The 26,169-nt window shown below is 44.5% G+C and overlaps 1 protein-coding gene across 1 annotated transcript in view; it reads right to left on the bottom strand.

Annotated features, from left to right (window-relative positions):
- Window positions 1–24,596, bottom strand: part of ARFGEF3 (ARFGEF family member 3) — a gene marked incomplete at its 5' end in the record, with an annotated part of 182,678 nt that extends 158,082 nt beyond the window's left edge. Inside the window, 2 exons of the mRNA XM_082669258.1 lie at window positions 17,386–17,437; window positions 24,512–24,596. Of these exons, the coding sequence (XP_082525384.1) occupies window positions 17,386–17,437; window positions 24,512–24,596 (137 nt within the window). The remainder of the gene's footprint in view (window positions 1–17,385; window positions 17,438–24,511) is intronic.
- Between the last annotated feature and the right edge of the window lie 1,573 nt (window positions 24,597–26,169).

Here is a 26,169-nt window from a genome sequence, read left to right as displayed (position 1 = left end):
CTCAATAAGGAGGGTATTGTTTGCAGGACTACGATAGGGCAATTTCCACGGCTAGTGGTTCTAAAAAGAATCCGGGGACAGTTCCACAGGCCTGGGAGGCAGGAGAACAGCCAGCCACCTCCCTCCAAAGCATAACCGCATGCTTGCTGGGCAGGCCTAAAGCTTTGGGGGCCAAGGCAAGGTCCTGAGAAGGTAGGGCTGAGAGCAGCTCCTGTTTTCAGGTATGAGGAAGAGTTGGTGACTCCGAAGAATGAATGATTTGAGATTCTGGCTTCTGAAATGGGGAGAAATGGTTCTCAAAGTATAGCCTAGACACCTGAGATCTTGTCAGAAGGTCCATAAGTTCAAAACTTTTCATTCTCAATCTCTTAGGAGTATACGGTGGAGTTTATCAAAAAAGAATATTCACAATTATTTGAAAAGGTGATGAAAATTACCCTCCTGTCTTAAATCATTTATTTACCTGTTGAAGCTGGATTTGCTTTATCTACTTCAACCAAAGCAACAGATTGTAACAGACTGAATGGAGAAGCAGAGCTGAGGATCCACCTGTTTTCTATTAAGCCAGATAGTAAAAGTATTGGCAAAATGTAAAATTTGTTTTGAAAGCAGTTACCTTTCATTAAAAAAAAAAAGCCTTTACAGGGCTTCCCTGGTGGTGCAGTGGTTAAGAATCTGCCTGCCAATGCAGGGGACACGGGTTCGAGCCCTGGTCCGGGAAGATCCCACATGCCGCGGAGCAACTAAGCCTGTGCGCCACAGCTACTGAGCCTGCGCTCTAGAGCCCGTGAGCCACAACTACTGAGCCCACGCGCGGCAACTACCGAAGCCCGGACGCCTAGAGCCCGTGCTCCGCAACTAGAGAAGCCACCGCAATGAGAAGCCCGCGCACTGCAACGAAGAGTAGCCCCCGCCCACTGCAACTACAGAAAGCCAGCGCACAGCAATGAAGACCCAATGCAGCCAAAAACAAAATAAATAAAATGAATAAAATTTTTTAAAGTCTTTATATTAATATGTAATGAGCTTATTTTTAATGAATTAAATATTTAAAAATTTCTATTTTAATGTCTAATATGGTAAATATAATCCAAAAAATTCTTTAAAAGTTCTTTGAGGTCCTCAGTAGTTTTTAAAAGTGTCAGACGTCTTGAGACCAAAATGTCTGAGAACTGCTGCATTAATGTAACGAATGAATTGAAACTGAGCAGGACCCCGTGGGGCTCCTGGGCGTGGAAGCCTTTTTGTCCCCCATTTCTTGTTTGTAGGCAAAAGACTCCAGCCTCCATGACCTTCCAAGAGTTTCAAAGGGGAGATTCCAACAGTTGCTAATTAGGGAAGGGAGGGGATGCAGAGACAAGGTACAAGCAGCCCAGAAACAATAGTGCAGCCTTGGGGCAGGGTTCTGGTTCGCCTCAAGGGATACACATAACAATATCTTTGAATTCTCTACAGAACTAAAACCCTCAACAAATGGAAGATGTTAGCATTCTTCATTCCAGAGAAGACCACCTGAGGCCAGATTAAAGGAACCAGAGAAGTTTATCAAGAGACCACTTGAGACTATTAAATGAACCTGAGAAGCTCACTAAGAGAGACCACCTGAGGCCAGATTAAAGGAGTGCAGACCCTGCACACACCGTAATATTATCAGCAACCACGCCCTGGAAACTTTGCTATAAAACTCCTCACCAAATCCAAGTTGGGACATACAGTTTTTGAGGGGCACGAGCCCACTGTGTCCCCCTTTGCCTGGCAAAGCAATAAAGCTATTCTTTTCTACTTCACCCAAAACTCTCAGATTTCGATTCAGCACCAGCGCAGAGGCCGAGTTTTCAGCAGAACAGATAAAGAAAATGTGTGATTTTCTGCACCCAGTTCCAACGGAGGAGTCCCCCCCACCACCAAGCAACTCTCCAGCATCAGTGGGCTGTCCTACAGTTCAACTCAAAACGCTGTCTACCTGGGGACAGCATCAAATTCCGGTTAAGTCCCACAAGACTCAACCACCCCCACCCCCGCTTCAAATGCCAATCACAAGTTTAGGTTGTTACCTGTGTTTCAGACCGACCTGTCACAGAGTGGACGTTCTCAGCACACCCTCCTTAGGTTGGATGAATTTGCTAGAGCGGCTCGGAGAACTCAGAAAAACATTTTACTTACTAGATTATCGGTTTATTATATAAGGACATAGCTCAGGAACAGCCAGATGGAAGAGATGCAGAGGGCAAGGTGTGTGGGAAGGAGCTTCCCTGCTCTCTCCAAAGCGCTCCACTCTCTGCAAATCTCCACAAAGAAGCTGTCTGAATTCTGGAGGCTTCATGACGTAGGCACGATCGATTAAATCATTGGCTCTAGGCTACTGCACCCAATCCCCAGCCCCTCTCCCCTCCGCAGAGGTCCAGGAGTGGGGCTGAAAGCGCCAGCCCTCCAATCATGTGGCTGGCTCCACCCAGCCAGCCCCCACCCTTAGGTGCTTTCCAAAGTCACCTCATTAACCTCGTTAACATAACAGAAAACACCTCTTTCGCTCTAGTCACTTAAGCATTTCCAAGAGTTTTAGGAGTTCTGGTGCCAGAAATGGGATGAAGACCAAATACCCTTGAACACCTTGGGGGTTAGGAGTGGCGACCACCTGCAGTAGGAAATCCCAGTATAACTTTACAGGCGGCCCTCCTCATCCTTGGTTCTGCATCTGTGGATTCAACCAACCTCGGATCATGTGGTACTGTAGTATGCATTAAGTGAAAAAAATCTGTGTATAAGAGGACAGGACCCTCACAGTCCAAACATGTGTCGTTCACGGGCCAACTGTATATATTTATTATAAATCACAATATCACAGTGATTTGCATGTGTGTGTGTGTATATATATACACACACACACACAAACACAGACACACAATGGAAAATTACTCAGCTCTAAAAGGAAGGAAATCCTGCCATTTACAATAACACGGATGAGGCTTGAGGGCATTACGCTAAGTGAAACAAGTCAGAAAAAGACAGATACTGTATGATCTCATATGTGGAATCTAAAAAACCAAACACATAAAAATGGAGTAGACGGATTGGTGGTTGCCGCAGACACGGGGTGGGGGGATGGGTGAAAGAGGTCAAAGGGTACAAGCTTCCAGTTATAAGATGAATAAATTCTGGCCATCTAATGTACAGAATGGTGACTAGTTAATCATAATGTTATTATATACTTGGAAATTGCTAAGAGAGTAAATCTCCAAGTTCTCACCACGCACACAAACTATGTGAGGTGATGGATGCGTTAACTAACCTTATTGTGGTGGTCATTTCACAATATATACTTAAGTCATCACATTTTATACCTTAAATTTACACAACGTTATATGTCAATTATATCTCAATAAAGCTGGAAAAAAATGTATATATGTATATGCCAGTGACACAGAGGGCCCTGAGACAAACCCTGTGGGCTAGAAGCTGCTTTCTCACTAGGATGCTGAGGAAATGTGAAGATGCGGGAGGGAAACAGGCTCTTCCGCTGCCCAGGAGGCAGCAGGCAGGCATGGTGAGCCCTTGCTAGGGAGAGCTGGTCCGCACCTGTGGCCTGCAATGTGGTCCCTGCAGATCTGTCTCCTTTACATCTACTGCTCGGTCAGTGATCGCAGGGGGAACACAGAGGTACCTACCTTCACCAGTGCCCATCCTTCCGTGTGCATATCCACTCACAGAAGCTGACAGGCAAAATGACTAGCTCAGGGTCCCAATGGCCCCTCATGGGAGCACCAGGACTTGCACCCAGGACCTAATGTATTACGATTCTGTTTGCCTTCCCCTCAACAAGCGGTGGGCTCTTAGAGGAGAGATTCTGTGTTTTGTTTCCCACTGTGTTTCCAGCCCACAGAACGCTGTTTGCTCGGCCCTAACTCCAAACCCAGGACACCTGCTCACCCCAGCCACTGCCTCTTTCCCCAGAGCCCAGATCCCCCTCGCACTGTCCTCCTACTACCGATCAGGGCTCCAGATGCCGCCAACAGAGACGTGGACATTCAGGACCCAGAGCTGCAAGGCAATCAGCGCGAACAAATATTTATAAAGGCGTCCGCTGTACTGAATGCGTGGGCGTGCACACCTTAAACTAACACTCGCTTTCTTTCTTGATCAAATACCCGACTGACTTTAAATTACATCTATATTTTTACTCTCTCTGAAACACATGCATGCTCTCCTCCCCCATTTCAGCAAATATCATGTTACTGGCCTTATCATCCACATCCAGCTTTATTTCAGAGACAGAGATGGAGTGGAAATCCTGGAGGGTCCGCAGCCCTCCGCGGCCCAAGCTGGGCGGCCTCTGTGCTCAGGGCCCTCCCTCTGCCCTCTCCCCAGGACTCAGCTCCTGCACAGCTGGACCCAGTTTCCGGCTTCTCTACCAACCTCTCTGAAATAAGCACACAAAACCCCTTTTGTTTTTGAAGGACTTTCCTCCCAGCTGGTAAATACAGAAAAACAAAATGGGGTTTACAAAACAAAGCCAGCAATGGGGAGAGGAAAAAAAAAAATCTTTGAAATGCAACAGCTCTCTGGATGTCACTAAATTAAAAATGAGCCTAGGTCTGCCCCCATTCAAAATACAACCTGTTCTAGATATATTCCTTTAGTTTAGGCCTAAAAATGAGTTCTGCCATAAGTCTTCTCTTGGTAATTCTGCAGGTTTCCTCATCTTAACCATCCCTAAAGAAAGCACCTCAGTTGCTACTTAGATTCTTCCCTCTATCACGTAAGCAGAAACCTGGAGAGGTAAGGGTTCGTTTTTGAATCACATAATTACCCAGGCTTCCCAGTGTGTATTCACATCAATCCCAGACTAACATCTCTTTCATCTGAAGTCTCCTTTTGCCTTTCAGACAGGAGAAATCAATTTAGGTCATTTCCTGGCAAAGTCACATCTACACATTAATCTCGAAAGCTCTAATAATTCGTGGCTCGCCCCTCATCTGCATATAGGACACTCCCTCTTTTAAAAGCTCTAGCTCCTCAGAGATTGCACTTAAAGTTGTTTTCAATACAAAATGGTCTCATTGATATTCCAACATTGGTAAATTGTACTCATAAATGAGCAGTGGCTAACTATAGCCGATTTCCCAAGAGTCCTTTACAATCATGGTGCTTCGTCAAATAATTTGTTGCATGAAGTTTAGTTTTATATATCTCAGCTTTTCACATAAATTACAAATCAGAAAACAGAAACTTCTGTGTTAAGTCAATAATGGGAGAGGTAATACTCTGTAATGGGTTAAGAAGGTGAACTTTGACCCCAAGTCCTGACTGTCCCAGACTGGTTCAAGGAGTCTTTCCATCTCAGGGCTTCCCCCCACCTCACAGGAGAGCAGGCAGGATGGAGACCAGCATGTATAACACCTAAGAGTCCCTGGCACATAATAAAGGTTGAAAAATGTTGACTTAGTAGAACGTCCCAAACTTAGTTGGGAACATGTGAATCACAGGCAATTAAGCATGCCAAGAAGCATCGTATTAACAGTACTGAACTATAAAACAGATAAAGGGAGAGCTCCTGTGTCAAATTAATTGGACTTAGCTTGAAAAATATGTATCAGGGCATTATGTAATTACATAATCCTACTGAGTTATAAACAGTTCAACTACACATAACTATGCAGTAAAATATAAATATGAGGGGCTTCCCTGGTGGCGCAGTGGTTGAGAGTCCGCCTGCCAATGCAGGGGACACGGGTTCGTGCCCCGGTCCGGGAGGATCCCACATGCCGCGGAGCGGCTGGGCCCGTGAGCCATGGCCGCTGAGCCTGCGCGTCCGGAGCCTGTGCTCTGCAACGGGAGAGGCCACAACAGTGAGAGGCCCGCATACCGCAAAAAAAAAAAAAAAAAAAAAAATATATATATATATATATATAAATATGAAATAGTTAATAAACAAAGATGTCCAAAGAAACTAAATACGATTCTAGTCTTTGTACCATCCGCAGTAGAAAGGTTCTAGCGGGTGAAAAAGAGAGATTCAAATACCTCACTGAGCCATTTACATCACTGAATCGATAAGCTAAGGTCCCTACCCATCTCTTGGAATCCATTTTTATAACCCGTCAATGTAAACAATTTCTCAGAGTCATACTTTGAAATTAAAGCAGGAGATCTGGACCTAAATTGCCTGTAAGACACCGTTTAATTATAAAGAGCACGCACAGACTAGCCCACACAGCAAAAATCCTACCTTCATTCCACTCAAAAGGAATGAAAACCCAAGAAAGAAAACTCATGATTGGACTGTTAAACTTTTTCAAAATTGAGTCTGTTTCCTTCTAACACTTCCCTTTAGAGCTAAGTGTCAAGAAATAAAGGACATCAACTACTTGTTACAAAGGAAGGATGAGTGGTCATGGCTGGTTTTGAACATTAATATGTTGCTCACATCCCAAAATATCACTCAAGCCCAATAACCTCTACATCCCAGCTTGGGTAGGTTATGCACGTCTCTAACTGACTGCATCATTTAAAGTGCTTTTAGGTCCAGGGCTATTAACAAGGAGAAGCTTTATAATTGAGAGTTAATTGTAAGTCTTCCTTATCAAAGGGGTTAGAACACAAAAACCATTAGAATTGGCTTTACAGGCTGACAGATACACAGAAGCAGCTGTTTGTAAGTTAGGAAACAGTATATAGTACTGTCCCTTATACTATGTTAAAAGGTGACAGGAATACTCTTTGTTTCCACAGCAATAGGGAAAGGAAAAAGAGAAACTAGATCTTCGGGGCACCTTGATTTCTAACGTGGATATTTCAGCAGCCCCACTGCTAAAGGGTGGGCTTACCGGCTATTCCACATGCCACTTTCTCCCTGCAGACGGGTTTTTGTAGCTAACACAGAAATGTCACTCTGCTCACCTGTTTAGGGGCAGCCAGATCTCAGGGAGCCAGAACAGTTCAGGTCGACTTCCTGGCAGGCCCTCGGTCACTTAAATGATTCCCACTGACCCCGGGCAAGATTGACAGCTCCCTCCATTTTTCCTTTCATGGCTCCGTGGGACAAAGACTTCTCTAAGACTGAGCCAGGCTTAGACTAACCAAAGTATCTAAAGCCTTCTATATGTATATTTATTTCTGGTGCAGAACCAGAAAAAGATCAAGAGAGCCAAACCTTACTTACATTTGCACACCTCTGCAAACAGAAGTCAGCCGTGCTATGGAGGAAAGCCGGAAACCGCCAAGAGAGGAGACCTCACAATGAGTTTAAACCCAGGAGAAGCACAGATGTTTGCAATTTACCTGGAATAACGTGGAAGCCTCATCAGAAGCACCTGTCCTGCATTTATGCTAACATCCTCCCTTCAGTCAGCATAAGCTGAAGGACCTGGGAATTCTACACTGGCACCCTTTGCCTCCTCCTCTTGACAGCAGGAGGTAGCAAGGGGAGCCCAACACTTCTCCATGACATAAGAAGTGGAAAAAACAAATGATGACATCCAAACTGCCTGCCGAAACCCACTGCTCCATTTTAAATCACACACAGTCCTTCCCAGTTGATGTGGAGACACTTATTTCTTCAATTAAAAAACAAACAAAAGGACTTCCCTGGTGGGGCAGTCGCCCACCAATGCAGGGGACACGGGTTCGAGCCCTGGCCCAGGAAGATCCCACATGCTGCAGAGCAACTAAGCCTGTGCGCCACAACTAAGTGAGCCTGTACTCTAGAGCCCGTGAGCCACAACTACTGAGCCCGTGAGTCACAACTACTGAGGTTGCGAGTCACAACTACTGAGCCCACGTGCCAAAACTACGGGCCTAGAGTCCGTGCTCCACAACAAGAGAAGCCACCGCAATGAGAAGCCCGCCCACCACAAGGAAGAGTAGCCCCCGCTCACTACAACTAGAGAAAGCCCATGTGCAGCAACAAAGAGCTAATGCAGCCGAAAGTAAAAAATAAATTAAAAAAAAAAAATTTGCACAACCTGTAGAAGTTGCCCCAGGGCTCAAAACACAGAACTAAAGCACTAAAATAGATAAAAGCAGCAGAAAAGCAATTAAAACCATACAAAGAATAGGCAGCTATTATGGATGGTTCTCTCCAAGTATAAATGCTACCGAATGTGTTCTTACCCTACAGGAAAGCTCAGCAGGTCCCCAGATCAAAATAAGGAGGAACATGTCAACATCTGGGCTGAGAGAAGTGTCTGGACCAGGAAGGCAAAATGAAGCTGGGTAGAGGCTCAGCCGGGGTGGGGATGGGAAGGGGTGGGGGCCATATAAGGATAAATGCGAAGGAGGCTGTTAGTCTTTCTGGGAACTGCAACTGGCAGAAGGAAAGTAATTAGGCTGAGGCTGACTCTGAAGAACCATGGAGAAGGCAAACAAAATGGCAGCTGAGCCACGGCTGGAGGTATATGTGTGATGGTTCCCCAAGGGCACTGAGAAATGCCAACAAGAGGTTTGCTGCCAATGGCAAAATGGCAGCTGAGCCACGGCTGGAGTAATGTCTGGGATTGTTCCCAAAGGGCACTGAGAAATGCCAACAAGAGGTTTGCTGCCAATGGCTGTCTTTTAACACAATTGCTCAAGAATTCCCTTGACGGTTTTATCTCATCTGGACCAGTCCCGTTGTAAGTCAGGGCTTAGAGAAAGGGAAAATCCTGGATTGGAGAGGGATGGAGGTGGAGATTCTTGAGTTCTTTAGAACAGAAATACTCCAGGTCAAATTCATGCTGGGGGTGGTGTATGGCAGGCTGCGTGCTTCTTCCAGGTGGGCCAAGGACTCTTCATGGGAACCCAATGAGAGCTGAACCTCTTGTATATTCAATGTCCTTTGATACAGAATAGTAATCAGGGTCTTGATAACTATCACCAACCCTCAACCTCAATCTAATAATACACATTAGACTAGTCAGGGCTTTGGTTGAGTAGAGAGTAAGGAGTTTAAGACTATGTTAGCTGAGGTCAATGGATTGGGTGTTGGGTTTCCGGTCTACTCTTTGGGACCTACTATTTCGGCCAGTGAGATATTAGAGGTTCTGTCGCCAAAGTTGAGATTCCCATTCTGGCACAGATTCTTCCAAACAGTATGTTTTCCAAGAATCTAGGTGATGAGGACACAGGTTCCCTGAGATGCAGAGTCTGGAGAGGCACTGAACTAGGGGGTGAAAAGATGAATAATTTATATATATGAACTCCTTGAGGATAGGGGCTCAGAACAGACTCCCTAAACAACAGCCAACCTGATTGATAAATGCCATGACAGAATCATGTGAAGAGTACAGTGAGAGTATGAAGGAGAGAAAGATCACCGTAGCTCAGTCTTCAAGGGTAAGTAGGAAGAGGAAGTGAGAAAGATTGCATGCTACGAGACACACAGTGGACAATTTTGATGAAGAGAGCAGCTCAGAAAACATCCCCCTATTATTTTAGTGTCCCATATAAAGGGGAGTATTGGATTGCTAACTATAGACCTCCAGACCTGCTGTCTTTGTCTTGGCATGCAAAAGGAAGAGGACTTGTAACAAGTATGCTCTACTTCAACGTATGAGAGAGTCCCCAAAGGAGGAGGGGCAGAGATTGGGAAATGCCCTCTGTAAAACCCTAGTACATGTGCAAGAGGGTATCCTGGAGTGGGGGCCTTACTAAACGTGTCCTTGGTCATGGGAAAGGCTTGTTTCTCTGATGGTGCCTGCCACTGAGGTGCGATTCAAAGCAGGACAGGACCACAGTCTGTAGAAGCTGGAGGAGGCAGAATGGAGCTTGACTTGAATGTGGCTGGCCTCGGAAGCTGTGAGAACTTTCTGACAGAATGGGGAGTGTGGGGCCAGAACTAGGGTAAGGGAGTTGGCCTTGGGTACAAAATTTAAGGGAGCACTAAAATCTCAGCCCTCAAGATAAATAACATTTTAAGGTCACATTTGAAAAACTCAAAATTAATGTAAAAATTCTATGATGAGCAAAACATAAAAATTTTGAGACAGGATCTGGCATGTACTTGTACAACGCAGCGTCACTCACCTCACCCTGGTCCAGTCCTGGGAAAGTGAGCCTCTTGGAAATCTGGCAGGGAAGAGGGAGTAGTACACACAAGAGCAGGCAGATCAGCCATGATGTCCAAAGTGGTAGAGGCCGAACGTCTGTGGGCCTCGGCACGGGCTGAAAAGCACCCTCCTTGCAGATCCACACAGAGCCATGTGAGGGTATCCAGACCCAATGCTCCAGGATTTTGAGTTTCTTTTTTTTTAACATCTTTATTGGAGTGTAATTGGTTTACAATGGTGTGTTAGTTTCTGCTGTATAACAAAGTGAATCAGCTGTACTATACATATAGCCCCACATCTCCTCCTTCTTGCGTCTCCCTCCCACCTTCCCTATCCCACCCCTCTAGGTGGTCACAAAGCACGGAGCTGAGCTCCCTGTGCTATGCAGCTGCTTCCCACTAGCTAGCTATTTTACATTTGGTAGTGTATATATGTCCATGCCACTCTCTCACTTTGTCCCAGCTTACCCTTCCCCCTCCCTGTGTCCTCAAGTCCACTCTCTATGTCTAAGTCTTTATTCCTGTCCTGCCCCTAGGTTCTTCAGAACCTTTTTTTTTTTTTTTTTAGATTCCATATATGTGTTAGCATACGGTATTTGTTTTCCTCTTTCTGACTTACTTCACTCTGTATGACAGTCTCCAGGCAGGATTTCGAGTTTCAAATCCACTAGAGAAGACAGCAGGTAGGACATTCTGGCCCAGATGCCAGCAGAGAAGCTGACAACTTCCAACCAAGACTCGGAAGCAGAAGAACACTGCAGGAGTCCATCAGAAAGGGAAGAACATTCCCTGGGAATGCGCCAGCAGGTCAAGAATGTTCTAAAAGAGCCAATGACTGCAAACAGCAATGGTACTGAACGGTCCACAGAAATGGCATAAGCCCTTTTCCTACTAACATATACGGTTAGATAAAAATATAAGCTTTTCAACACTTCAGAGAGAAAAATGATCAGACAGATGTAGGTATCATCATAACCAAGCCATCACAAAGACAGTGGGGCACAGAAGGGGAAGACCAATGCATCAACTTGCATGAAGCTAAACATTACAGAAGTTACGGTACCTCCAGGTGGGCTTCAGCCTGGTGACGGCCTCACAAAACAGACATCAGCCCTAAATATTCATAACAAAAACCAGAGCAGCCCTGAAAATTCCATAAATGATCAGGTTACTTTGGTTATATTACTTGATTCCCAAAACCACAGGGAAAAAGGAAGAAGTGTAGGGGGTGAGAGGAAGTAGAAAAACGGGAAGAGAGAACATTTAATGTTGTTAACTACTAATAGCTCTTGTTCAGCAGCTTCCAGGACTTATTTCTTACTTGGCTGAAAGACCAGCAGCCAACAACAACAGAGTCCGTAACTATTAGCAATACCTTGACTTGGGCAGAGACATTTTACCAAGTGTGTCACTGTGAGTGATCAATCTAAGCTGCCTTTTGCTAGTCACACAAGGAGGCCAAGGAGATGGTAACCCCAACCTGAGTGACAGCCTGAGCTCTGGAAGGCCTCTTTCTTGAGTGTGGGCACACCGCGATGGCCCACCAACTCACAGGTTTTATTCAACCCCGTGAAGCTGTGTAAGATCTGAAGTATAAGAAGAGGGGAAAGAGGAGGAAAGACAGTGAGGGTCCAGTCTCCACATGGAGGAAGATAAGGGTGCTTAAGTCTCACCCCCAAGATCAAAAGCAAGACTACGGGCAGGAAGGTGGAAAGATTTTCATATAACTATCTACTAACAAACTTGGGAAATATTCCACAGGGCGGGTTCCCTAGCCCTTCCTCCATCCCTGACGTTCAATCTCACTGGGCACTCTGCGTGAATCCCCATCCTGGTTGCTAAGGCTGCTCACCGTACCACCAACGAGAGTGGGCATTTGCTCAGCGAAAGAGCCCAGGGCAGAAATAAGCAATGCCTCTGACCACTCCTTCATTCCAGCTAAAACTTTTTTCTGTGGGTTTCTCCCCTTCAGTGCCTTATGCATGACCAACTCCAGTCACCAGAGTCACTAAAAGCATTCACGTGACATCTAGACTTTTGTTTTCACAAGAAGTCCTCAGAGCAATCAATGGGAAAAAAAAAAAAAAGATAATACAACCATACTTCTTTCAAGGTTGCAATTTTCTTCTGGTTTGAGCTATCACTACTAACGTACACAATTGATCAGAACAGTATTAGTAATTATCTATCAGAATGTTAACATATTTAACTTGAAAAGCAGTCAATTAATGGCAAAAGCAAAAATAAGAAAATCAGCACAGCAAAAGTATTTGATGCACAGCAAAGGAAACCATAAACAAAACGAAAAGAAAAGCCATAATGGGAGAAAACATTTGCAAACAAAGCAACCGACAAGGGATTAATTTCCAAAATATGCAAACAGCTCATGCAGCTCAATATCAAAAAAAAAAAAAAAAAAACCCAATCAGAAAATGGGTAGAAGATCTAAACAGACATTTCTCCAAAGAAGACACAAAGATGGCCAGAGACACATGAAAAGATGCTCAACACCACTAATTATTAGAAAAATGCAAATCAAAACTATAATGAGGTATCATCACCTCACACCGATCAGAATGGCCATCATCAAAAAATCTACAAATAGTAAACTCTGGAGAGGGTGTGGAGAAAGGAAACCCTCCTACACTGTTGGTGGGAATGTAAATTGGTACAGCCACTATGGAGAACAGTATGGAGGTTCCTTAAAAAACTAAAAATAGAGCTACCATATGATCCTGTAAACCCATTCCTGGGCATATACCTGGAGAAAAACATAATTCAAAAAGATATTATACTTGCACCCCAATGTTCATTGCAGCACTATTTACAATAGCCAGGACATGGAAGCAACCTAAATGTACATCAACAGATGAATAGATAAGGAAGATGTGGTACGTATATACTATGGGATATTATTCAGCCATAAAAAAGAACAAAATAATGCCATTTGCAGCAACATGGATGGACCTAGAGATTGGCATATTCAATGAAGTTAAGCCAGACAGAGAAAGACAAATATCATATGATATTGCTTATGGAGTCTAAAAAAAGGGTATAAATGAACTTATTTACAAAACAGAAACAGAGTCACAGATATAGAGAACAAACTTATGGTTACTAAGGGGGAAAGGGGGAAGAGAAGGATAAATTGGGACATTGGGATTGACATATACACACTACTATATATAAAATAGATAACTAATAAGAACCGACTGTATAGCACAGGGAACTCTACTCAATACTCTGTAATGACCTATATGGGAAAAGAATCTAAAAAAGAGTGGATATATGTATATGTATAACTGATTCACTTTGCTGTACAGCAGAAACTAACACATCATTGTGAATCAACTATACTCCAATAAAAATCAATTAAAAAAAGTTTTTAACATCTTTATTGGAGTATAATTGCTTTACAATGGTGTGTTAGTTTCTGCTTTATAACAAAGTGAATCAGCTATACATATACATATATCCCCATATCTCTTCCCTCTTGCGCCTCCCTGCCTCCCACTAAAAAAAATTTTTTTTTAATTTTTAAAAAGTATTTGGGATTTGATTTAGTCCTCATAGCTCTTTCCAAAACCTGAAACAAAAAAAAAAATCTGCAAATAATCACTTCTACGTGATTATGTAACAGAAATGGAAACAATCTGAATACGAAATCAGAATGCCAAGAAATAGTTTATGAACCTGGCTTCTTTCTTGTATACTAAATATCATTGAAGAAAAAACTCATTAAAATAGAAATATAACTGAAGAAAAAAAATTTAACATATCCAAGTTCTTTCTTATAAGCAAATATTTACAGTGCCTACATTTAAAATTTTTTTTTAGATTTATTGTGCTCAAACAATAGAAAGATGCCATGTTAAACATAATAATGGAGAGAGTAAGCGCCCTGTGGGCTTAAAAATGCCTGGAAGAAGGCTTCCCTGGTGGCGCAGTGGTTGAGAGTCCGCCTGCCGATGCAGGGGACACAGGTTCGTGCCCCAGTCCGGGAAGATCCCACATGCCGCGGAGCGGCTGGGCCCGTGAGCCATGGCCGCTGAGCCTGCGCGTCCGGAGCCTATGCTCCGCAATGGGAGAGGCCACAGCAGTGAGAGGCCTGCGTACCATAAAAAAAAAAAAAAAAGAAAAGAAAAGAAAAGAAAAATGCCTGGAAGATGAATCAAAGGATTAAAGGAAAACTGATTCACAACAGAGGGGGAAAGTCCACTATGGTGTATGTTCTCATTATATCACTTCCCTGATATCAAATGAAATAGGCAATCAGACTTGATTCAATAGCTCGTTTTTGTCCTAATTCCGGCTTATTCCTATACCCTGAAAAAGGCTTTGAAGGGCTCCCAACTATTGCAAATCACAGTCAGACTGAAACCTTCTGATATGCATAAAATTCTACATTTATACTTGGTGCCTCTTAACAGTGTTTTCCAGCTACATTTGTCTTCATTCTCCTCCCTGGGAATATAAAACTGAGTGCAAGGCTTAAATCTGCTATGTCTCATCCATACATTCAGTTCTCTGTACAAGAATGCCTGATGGACTTTGTCGCACATCTGGAATACAATGACACACATTCCTCCGTATACAGGATGACATCACCAGCTTTTTATCATTCAGACAAATACTCTGAATCATATTTCTAATAATGGTGAAGATATGTAAACGCACACACACACACACACACACATACACACACACACACATATATATATATTCATATTCTTCCACGGTTCCTCATCCAGCAACTTTCCCACCAATTTTGTCATTACCTCCTATGGTTGAACAAGATGGCCAGCTGGCTCTGGGGTAAAGCTCAAGACCATGGACAAAAGCAACGCTCAGTGGCTAAATGGGATCAAACACGGCCCATTAACACTGTACTTTCTCCAACTCATTTGGTCACACACACACCTAGCGTTGGAAAATGTCAGTTGTCTTTTGATGAACATTCCCAGGCACTGTACCAGGAGCCTCTTCTGGTATCATCATCACCTTCTTGCCCCTAACGCTGAAGGCAAACCTTATCAGAGACCCAAAACCATAGAAAGTCTCACTGTAGCTTCAACAACCCTTTGGATAGAGAAACAACCTTTAGAGCAGTATTATCAAATGTTTTTACTCATACAGCCACTAAGAAAAATTTTAAATTCCATTTTTCACACATTTTAAGTTGACATTTAAATTTCTCAACCATAATTTTAATTAACGGCAAAGGCTGTAATTCTGGCATATTGGAATTAGTAAAATTTTAATTAAAACGTATCACTCATTTCAAGGTATCTAATGAAATCCAAATACCACACCAATTTGAAAACCACCTTCGTCCATCAAAAAATACGTGAACAAACTCTTCTTTTAGAGTAAAAAAGGCTGTATTGTTCTTTTGTCTCCTGGAATTTGTATTTCCACTTTATCCCCACCCCCAACCAGAGAATTTTCTCTTGATATAACATGCTTTAACACTTGATTTTATTAATCTCCCTATATTTCTCTGTAACAAAAATGTGTATAAAGTGAGTTTTAAAAATTTCCTGTGGCTATAAGGCTTAAAAGTGTTCCATTTTCTTCTGATGCAAATGATTGATCCAAACAACATTAATTATAAGAATGTTAATATAGTTAACATGGAAATTACAATTTTATTGGAAACGTATTTCTAAAGAAATGGACAGGGCTTGTTTATTTTTCTCAACTAGTTCATATATCTATAGATGAATATTCTCTATTGCTAAAATAAGGTGGGGTTTAACATCAATTCCATACCTTTTTTTCCCAGGTTTAAAGACATAAGCAATAAGAAACGATTTTTTATATAAGAAAGGAATGAAGGAGATTTATCATCAAAAAATCTTTTTGTCTATTATCTCATAACTAGATTAGTTCCTCCTTCAATTTTGTTGAAAGCCAAGAAGTAAAAACTAACCTGCAAAAAGATGTGTGCCCTGATCACTGTATTCATCCCCTTTATCAACACAGACACTAATATTTTCATAGTCCTTTGTTGGTAGGAAGAGGGTTTTGCACCCCGGGAAAACACACCACAGTCAGATTCGGGATGGGATGGGTAAGAGCTGTCCTTTGTCAGGAGAAGGTTAAGAAGTAAAATGGAAAAGGAGACATGGCAAAATCAGTTCTGAAAGCAAATAATTTTAAGACAGGGTAGAAATTGGGAAATCGTCTCCTTTAAACCATCCACGCCTTCGTATCTCTTGGAGTGTTTTCACATGGATACCCCAGCTGGAATATACCTCCTCCAGGCAAGACTGTTGCTGCCAGACATTCTACCCATTTAGAAGTTTTATACCCACAAAAGTACACTTGGTTTGATTAACATATGAATTACCTTACAATGTATCAGCTTGTAGCAGACACTACAGAAGTAACACATTTTTTAAAAAGACAGAAACATAACTCTTGTTTAATCTACTTGAAAAGAGAAAATACCTAATAAATCAGTGTCCTGACAATATAGAAACTATATGCAACAAAAGATTATTTTTAATAATTGCAAAGAAAAATCTGGAAACGATCCAAATGTCTAACAATAAGAAAACTGCGAAATAATTTATGTTGCAGCAGCCATACGATGGACATTTATGTGATATTTTAATTTGAAGAACATATATTGATATTAGAAAATGTTCTTCATATGGTGCTGACCGAAAAAACAAGCAGGAAACAAACTTGTAAATAAACCTTCATATTAATTTGTATGTGTGCTGGGGGGAAAGTCTATTAAGAAAATCTATTAAGCCGTGTTCAGTGGTTATCCTTAGGTGGTGTAATTATGGGTAACTTTCTTATTTGCTCTTTCTCAATTTCCACAAAAAGCATGTATTTCTCTCATGATGGTGGAGGAGGGTGGGGAGTGGGAAGTTGAGGAATTGGGGAAATAGATTCACTGTCTCAGGGCTGCTGCTGATGCCTATAGAGTTTGCGAGATGGTGTCCAACCAAGGGGCCAGCGAGAGCTTAAATCCAACCCACGTGGTGCAGGGCTGCTCTCCCACTAAGGGGGCGCCATTTCCCAAGTCACAGTGGAAGATTCTGTCCACTGTCCACATCCACTCACTTAGATTTTGGTCATTTCTCTCCTTGACCAATTTTATCCTTTCATCCCTGACTTCCCCAGCTGGTTCCTTCGGATTACTGACTTTATTCACTCCAAAGACAGGTAGAAATCAGTGCAGTCAGCTTCCCGTCATGCTAACCTCATGAAATATCCCAGTTCACTGAGGCAAAAAAGCCACCAGTCCGCAAGTAAAATGCTATAAACCAGTGAGGTTTTCTGGCCCTTCAAGAGAGCACAGCGGGCAATTTTTACTTCCACTAATTATACAACTCCAGTCTCCTTACCTCAGCAAGTGTGGAGGGATCTTCACAATGGTATCCACGCTATCCAGGGTTTCTGCAAAGGGAAAATTACAAAGTTAAAAATAAATATGTAAAGACTGAGAATTTAGATTGTATACAAATTTCACCGTTAGTTTCTTTTTTCCCCCTGGAAATTCCTATAATTATAAATAGTCAATTCTCAATTATCTGCACGCAAATCATCTATACTTAAAAATCCATTTCCTTTGCTATAGCCCACGAGACTTCCTCTCAGAGCTTAAAGATTAGGACGCATTTCGCTTAGAGACAGAACAAATAGTTAAATTCCTAACCTGAAACAGACTGCCAATTTAATCTAGTTGCACCTGGCTAAAAATGTTGTATTCTTGCAATAACAATAGAGAAAGAAAAGCTATTTCCTTGAAAATACCGTTTTAATACCCTTAAATAATAACTTATACTTGTGAGAGACTTTCAAGTTCACAAAGCACTTTATGCAACAGCTCATCTCACACACATTTATGACACGGCAGATGAAACTTTTTAAAAATCATACTATAGTTAGGGATACTGACTGGGAGGCTCTCCCCCCAAGTCTCATGACTCTGACCTGGATGTTCAGTACTTTACCGTTGTTGTGGACTATTCACACTCTTGCTGCCTCCAGTTGTTGAGATAATGAAACATTCACGATTCTCTTCAAAAATAAAAACTGTTCTATTTCAATAGCTCCAACAATCCTGCACCCAATTCCAATGTGTGTGTGTGTGTGTGTGTGTGTGTGTGTGTGTGTTTGCGTGTGTGTGCACACGTGCGCGTCAGGGTTGCGGGGGGATGGTTTTCCCACACCAACAAGCAATTCCCTGACAGCAGCTGGGTGTCCTCCAATTTAACTCAACTCTGACACGAACTGGAGAGAGCATCAGATCCCACAGATTTGGGCTCAATCCTACAAGCCTGTAACACCCCCCGCACCCCACCTTCAGATGCCAATCTCAAGTCCGGTTGTCACCTGGGCTTCTGACCGACTGGCTAGAAATTAAAGTTTCCAACAACCCCCTCCTTGGGTTTAACTAATTTGCTAGAATGGCTCACAGAACTCAGAGGAACTCTCACCTAGTAGATTACTGGTATGTTACAGGATATAACTCAGGAACAGCCAGATGCTAGAGATGCATGAGGCAAGGTGTGCAGAAAGGGCAGAGAGAGGCCTTGCTCTCTCCGTGTACCACTCTCGCCAAATGTCCCTGTGTTCATTGGCCGGGAAGTGCTCCAAACCCCATCCTTTGGGGGGTTTACGGAGGCTTCATTACATAGGCATGATTGATTGGCCACTGGTGTTTGAACTCAATCTTCAGCCCCTCTCCTCTGTGGAGGTCAGGGGGGTGGGACTGAAAAGGATGGTTTTCCTGGCAGCCAGCCCCCATCCGTACGTGTGGTCCAACAATCACTTCATTAACCTAACAAATGACTCTATAGCTCTCTTCACTTGGGAAATTCCAAGGGTTTGAGGAGCTCTGAGCCAGAAACAGGGACCAAGACCAAATATATATACATTTCTTATTATAAATCACAACATCACACACTCCAACCGGTCTCCAGTTTTTCTGTTCAAACTCTTGCCTTCTCTCTTCACTGTTTAGAGTCAACAAGCTCTGTTGATCTGAACTATTTTTATTGGGGAAGGAGAAACATCTCTCCCCACCCTGCTAACAGATCAGAGGGAACAGTGGACACCAAATGTATCCCTGAGACTCAGGACTGAGAACAGGCCAAAACATGATGATAGCGTCTGGGCCCGCTGCGGTCCATGGGGCGAAACAGTGGGTGTACGCCAGACAGATAGCAAAATAGAAAGATGGATCAGTAGGGTCGGTGATGCTGTGGTCACAAGGCCAAGGGAGGAACTAGAAGGACTGAAGTCAGTTCTTAAGATGAGGCAGGATAATGAGAAAACAAAAGCCTGAGATGCAGATGCAGGGAGTGAGTCTGCACCTCATGGGTGAGTCCAGGCCAGCAGTCAACAGGGCAACCAGTGCCCAGGACAACTGGACGCTGCTTCCCAAGAAGAGGGTCTGACGATGAACAACCAAATCGCTGTGGTTTTCCTCATCACACAGAAGAGTTTGTATTCAACTCAGGATGTGCAACAGTGCCCAACTCTACAAGTGCTAACAGAGAGCTAGAGGAAAGGGAAAAGAGAAAGACAGTCACAGAGCAGCCATAACAAGCCCATCTTGTTCCAGAAGGGACGCCGGGTAGGAAGGTGCATCGGGGGTGGCATGTCAGAGCACAGGTGAAGCCCAGGGACGTAAATGTGGGCATCGCATTCTCAGAAACTGAAGCTGTGGCTCTCAAAGTGTTCAACTCCAGTCGGGCTGCGAGTCAGAGAGGAGAGCTCACGGCTCATTCTTGTGAAACGGCTCATTCTTGTGAAACGCAAACTTTTAGGCTGGGGAGGAGCTGCAAAGGGGACGGAGCAGCTCAAGAGGTCAGATGGAAACGGGCGGGGTGCGGGCACGAGGCCAAGGTCAAGTGGGGGCCCAGTGTGGCTGAGAGGACTGGTAAGAGGGAAGTGAGCATGGTCTGCTAGACTGAGGTCTGGGTACCTTATTCTTCAGGCGGTGGAAGAACAGAGGAGAAAGTCAGATCGCAGAGAGTTGAAAAGTAAGCAGGAAGTGAGGATGTGGACACAATCACTACATTCCCTTTTTTTTTATTATTAATTTTTATTGGAGTATAGTTGCTTTACAATGTTGTGTTAGTTTCTACCGTACAGCAAAATCAATCAGCTATACATGTACGTATGTCCCCTCTGTTTTGGATTTCCTTCCCACTTAGGTCACCACAGTGCATTAAGTAGAGCTCCCTGTGCTATGCAGTATGTTTAGTTACATTCACTTTTTCAGAAGGTTAGCTGTGAAGGTAACAGATGCTGTGGCTGGAAGGAAAAGCATGTGGAGAGATGGACGGAAGGATGGTGGTTAGATAGACCATCCTTCTTCTCTTACTTGGTATTCAGGCCTCTAATTTTCTTTCTCTTCTCCATTTTCCAAATCCATTCTACAGGAGCTCCCTGATATATGCAAACACCTAAAGTTTCTAAAAGGGACATGGTCCAGTTCTAATGTTCTGCCATTCTATTTCATCCTGCCATTCCCAGCTCCCAAGCCTCCAGGATTGCCAGTGCTTGAAGGAGAATGCTATTCTTTCAGGCTCTCCACACGCTGACCCAGTCCCTTGTTCTTTTCTATTCCTTACTCAGACCATTTCCTCACTGACAAAAGTATCTAACCTAGATAGCTTAAAATAGAGAAAAAGTACATACATGTTCCTTGCCCGTTATTATGCAGCCATTAAGAAAACTGATTTTCAGAGACATATTAATAATAAAGTAGAAGAAAAGCTGAAGTTGAAAAACACGTAACAATCCGCCATATACGTAGAACCCTCTGCAGAAGGGAAATACTCCAAAATGCGATGAGTGTTTTCTCTGGGTGGTGACATTATGGGTGATTTTAATTTTTTCTTTATAGTGTTCGAATATTTTTCAATATTCTAAAATGAGCATATGTAACTAGAAAACAAGACAAATATCACTTAAAACCCAAATAAGACATTAACACGTTGATTTATGTATGTGCTGAACATGTGCCTCTCATATCGTAGGTACAGAAGCCACAGACAAGCATACAGTCCCTGTGCTCAGGAAGCTCACGTCTACACTGTAGACATTTGTTGCTTTCGTTGACTGGCATCCACTCCGCTGCCTCTGAAGCAGCAAACCCTAATTTTGTTTTGAGGAAGCCATCCTTCCCTGACCCTGGGATTTCACTGGGCCTTGTAGCCAGCTAGCCCAGAGGACTGGTTCAGGGATACATACTCAACCCATCAGGACGAAGAGAGAACTGTGACACCAAGGGCTGGGTGGGAGTGACTGCAAGAGCCCCACTCTCTTGAGATGATCCCATGATAGGCCAAGTGGGAAATGACCCCTTTCTCCTGTAAAGGCCTAAACGTGGAGATGCTCTCTCTCTCTCTTCTATGACAGTTTTAATGGGAGATGACTCCTCTCTCCTGTGATGGTCTAAATGTCTTTCTCCTATAATAGTCCAAGTGGGAGATGAGCTCTTTCTTCTGAGATGGAATAAGTGTGAAGATGACCCCTCTCTCCAATGGTACTTTTGATAAGAGATGACTCTTTCCTGGGATGGTCTAAATATCTTTCTCCTATAATAGTCCAAGTGGGAGATGAGCTCTTTCTTCTGAGATGGAATAAGTGTGAGGATGACCCCTCTCTCCAATGGTACTTTTGATAAGAGATGACTCTTTCCTGGGATGGTCTAAATGTCATGGTGACCCCTCTTCCCTATAATGGCCCCAAGTGTAAGATGACCCGTCTCTCCCATGATGGTCTAAGTCAGAGACGATCCCTCTCTCCTGAGATTGTCTAAGTGTGCTGATTCATGAACCCAAAGCTGTGGAGACTCATGCTGAGAATGTTCATCATCCCAAAAGAGCAGAGTGAGGTCCTTGAAACAGTATCTAATTCCTGAACCAAACTCCACCCACAGCTAGCCTTCCAAGGGGTATTTAGTTCATAGTGAATACATGCTATTTTGCTTAAGTCTGCTTGAATCAGGTTTTTTGGTCTCCTGAATCCAGTATATTTCTCAATCATCCTGCCCCTAAAAGAGTAGCTTTGTGCATAACCAACTATAATCCCCAGCAGCAGGTGCTATAAGAGGGTCCTGACAGCAGGGCTCAGAGCCCAGAGGAGCAACTGATTCGACTGCAGAGCTCAGGGGAGGCTTCGTATGTGAGCTGGGCCTTGGGATTCTGGAAAGGAAAGCTGTGGCAGAAGGATTAGCACAAGCCCAGGCAGAGAAGTGGGCAGCACATGGCATGTACAAGAAAGTACGTGGCTTACTGGGGACCGACGAACCCTTGCTATGGGGGCGATGGGAAAGAAGGCTGGGGCTAGATTCCAAAAAGCATTCTAAGGAATTCACACTTTACTCTAAAAAAAAAAAAGTATGGGGGTTGAGGAGTGAAAAGCATTTTATAGCCAAAAAAAAAAAAAAATGGAACAGTGGAAAATGGACTGGAGTGGGAAAGAGAACAGGAAACCATACCTTCATGTCTTTGTTTCTGCCTCATTCTCCCTCCAACATACCCTTCTAACAAACTAATTATAGGGAGAGAGCATTTTATTCATCTTTCTATCCCCACTGCTCAGTACAGAGGAGGTCTTAATAAATCTTTGCTACATAAGTGAAGAAGAGAAGAAACCCACAGCTTACCCATTCTCCAAGTCCAATTTACTTCAAAAGCCCCACCAGCTCACACCAATCCCCCCAGCACACCCCTGACCCCACATTCATCCCCTCTTCTTTGATCTCTTTTCCTGGTTTACTCATTCCAACCTGCACAATGAATTCCCCGCACTGTTATTTAACTGTTTCATGAGCTCCCATCTCTTCTTGCTTACTAAGAACAGCCACTGGGAAAAGAATCACATCTACTCTTCCAGGCAGGCTGGACTCCAGGCTCTGCTCAGATCATCTACCCGCCTCAGCTCTGGGCTTCCCGGTTACTTCAAGGACCTAAACTAGGCAACACTGCACTTTAACTTAACAAGATGTTGAGTATCAACATGAAAATTAAAAATACTAGATTCCTCTCCTCCTCCCTGTTATCTAAATCTGCTTAACTTACAGCAAAATAATAACGAGTACAAGGAATAGCATGTTTAGAGCGCAGTCAGCCCTGCTTTATTATGTTACCCAGCCATCTGTGACCCTTCATTAGAGGCATTTGAGAATCTACCCTGATCACTCTGCTGAATGACAATGGCAATGCAAAAATAGTACTGTGGCTTTAAGAGCCTTGCTTCTCTCTTATGTACCTGGTCCATTTTTTTTTTCCTCTAACAATAAACAAATGGTCAAGTTCTGATTCTGCCTATGAGATAAACTTCCTAGACAACATTCTAGGAAATTTTGTGATGATAGGCAGACATTAAAAAAAAAAAAATGATGTGGCTGTGTACACACACACTCAAACATACGTGAATTCAGACCTAAATATTAACCGAGTCACCACCTAAAGCACCATCAGAATTCTCTATTTAGTGGAAAACCTGCTATAATAGCCCTTCTCTATCTCCTTTCAGGCTGTACCACAGTACGGTGTCATGACAAGCACTGATGGCTCTTTGGTTGAGAGAGAAAGGGATTCAATTTTATGTTTTAATTAAGTGGCAACTGAGGGATCCCATGCAGGCTTGGGCAAGGCCAGAGGCCAAGGGAGCTGCCCTGGTTTCTCCTTTGCCTTTCCTTTTTTTTTTCTCCTTAAGCATCACTGTCACCTGAGCATGCTCCCGATCTCTCTGCATTCCCACCCAGGCAATTTTGATTGCCCACGTTCTTGCCTAATTGGAATGTCATTCAATTTTCTCCGAGGTTGAGTTCTACAACCTGAGTCTGATGGGAAACACAAATTTGCTACCTGGAACTTCTTTCAATGCTTGCACAGCTCACAAATCTAAAATCCCACCTGTCTGAAGGGCAGACGACAACAGAATTGCAGAGGTAACACCATCCCACCCGTACGTTATTCTTCATGTAGAATAACCATGAAAGCTAATACTTAACAAGCTGGCCTCTATCAGGAGAATCAAATTAAACAAGCTATTCCTTGCCGGTTACACTCGCCAAGGTTTTGAGATGGGGGTTGATGGTTCAACTTCCCTCTTGCCCACAGGCGCTTCAGAATCAGGCCCCTGGATTCCCACCGGCTTGCGGTCCTGATTCGGAGATGGGTGACCACCGTACGCCGTGCTGGGGATCTGAAGAAAGGGGCCGCCCAGAGGGGAGGACGGCGTTTCCCCGTTAAGGTTTGTAAGATGATAAAGAGACCAGAGGGGAGGCGGATGGATGTCAACGCCCGAACCCAAATTCGCGTATCACACATCAGTTTACCGAGGCAACTCTCGCAATTGCGCGAAATGCTTCGATCACAGATGCTCAGCGAAAGCCCCCCACGCAGAGGGGCCACTGCAGCCAGCCCGCGCGACCCTCCGGCGGCGGCGAGCAGGACCCACCGGCAGGTGCCCTACGCCCCGCGCCCCGCTCGGCGCGCTTACCAAGGGCCCAGGTGCAGCTCTCTTTGATGGCTTTGTACTTGCTCCCGGACGCTTCCTTCTGCAGCTTCCTTAGGATCTCTTCCATCTTGACCTTCGCCGGGGGCCGGCCGCAGACAGCAAGGGGAGCGCACGCGAGGCCCCGCGGGGACGCCGCCGCCACCGCAACCCGGCCCTGGGCGCCTAGGCTGCCGCTGCGCTCGCCCCGCTCCGACCCCGCGCGGCGGCTGATGAATCACGCCCGCTCCATGCAGCGGCCACGTCAGGCCCGGAGCCCCGCCCGCCGCCCCGCCCGCCGGGTCAGGTGCGCCCAGCGCGCGGCGGCGGCCACGGCGACGGCGGGCTGGGGATCGGAGGCCGCGACTCGGCCCCGGCCCCCGAGGCGGTCCCGGGGGCAGGGAGGCTCGCGGAAAGGTGGAGGTGGACGTCCTGGGCTGGCTCGCAGGCTGGGCGTTGGCCGGGCTCGGCCCAAGGGGGCGTCTGGCTGCGGCCGGCAGCGGGCAGGGAGGGGCCTCGTCGCTGCTCCCGCCACACCCCCATCCGGAGCGGGCGGAGTTGGGGCGGCCCGGCCCCGGCTCGCTGAGCTCCCAGCGCCGGGTGGCGTGGCGCCCTCTGCGTCCCGCCGTCCAGGCGCTGCTCCCTCGTTAGTGATGAGCAGCTCTTCTGGGCCATCCTCTGTGCCAGGCTCGGGCGTTACCTGTGAATAGACTGTGATTCTGCCCAACCATGTATTCCACACCATCTCACGTGTGTGTGTGTGTGTGTGTGATGAACATCCTCCTTATACACAGGTTAAGGTACTTCCCAAAGCAACAAGATTTGGACTCGAAACACACTCTTGCATCCAAAACCCCTTTTAAAAATCTCTCTTTATTCCCTTTCCATTCCTCTGTTGACCTGAATTGTTTTCCTCTGAAGAAAAATAAAGGCGGGGGCGGGCGGGGGAGTGGCGCACAAGGGCTACGTGATTTGGGTAGGGGTGGGAGAGGTGGACAGAGAAAGCTTCAGCAATGAAGAACCTTCAGGCCGAACTTGGGAGGCGGACGCGGACGTGGGGGGCCGGATGGGGAAGGCAGTGTGAGGCAGGACCTCTACTCTTGGGAGAGCACCTGTGTTTCAAGAACTTCATGTCGGGTTCAGCGATGGGAGCCCTAGGATGGTTGCTGCAGGAAGAAAGGAGAGGAAAGCAGGAGTCTTATCTGGAGTCTCATTTTTTTTTCCTGTTGTGCAAGCTGCGGTTGGGAACTAAGAAAGGATTTTAAGCATTTTCGTTGTTCTTTAGAAATGTAACTGGTGGTAGTGAGGAAGTTACATTTCAGAGGAGTAGACTGGCAGCTGGGAAAGGAGTAAGAAGATTCTGCAGTAATCTAGAAATAAGTTAAGCCGATGATAGATGGAAAGGAACAGAGGAAAATATAGCAAGAGATATTTAAGGTGTTGAAGCAGTAGGATTTACTGACTGATCGAGGTAGTAACATATGGGATAACTTCCAGGTTTTTTGTTTGGGAAACTGGGAGGATGGTGGCCCCATCCTCTAAGTTAAAGAAGAGAGGAAGAGAAGGGTTTGGAATCCAGGGGGTATATGAGTTCAGTTTTGAACACGTTTAGGTTGAAATGGTAATGAGATACCATAAGGTGTCTTGTTTATGGGCAGGAACTC

The sequence above is a fragment of the Grampus griseus genome, assembly GCF_964374135.1.
Source record: "Grampus griseus genome assembly, chromosome: 13".
Taxonomy (NCBI): domain Eukaryota; kingdom Metazoa; phylum Chordata; class Mammalia; order Artiodactyla; family Delphinidae; genus Grampus; species Grampus griseus.
The sequence above is the reverse complement of the archived record's forward strand: the minus strand, read 5'-3'. Positions and strand labels throughout refer to the sequence as shown.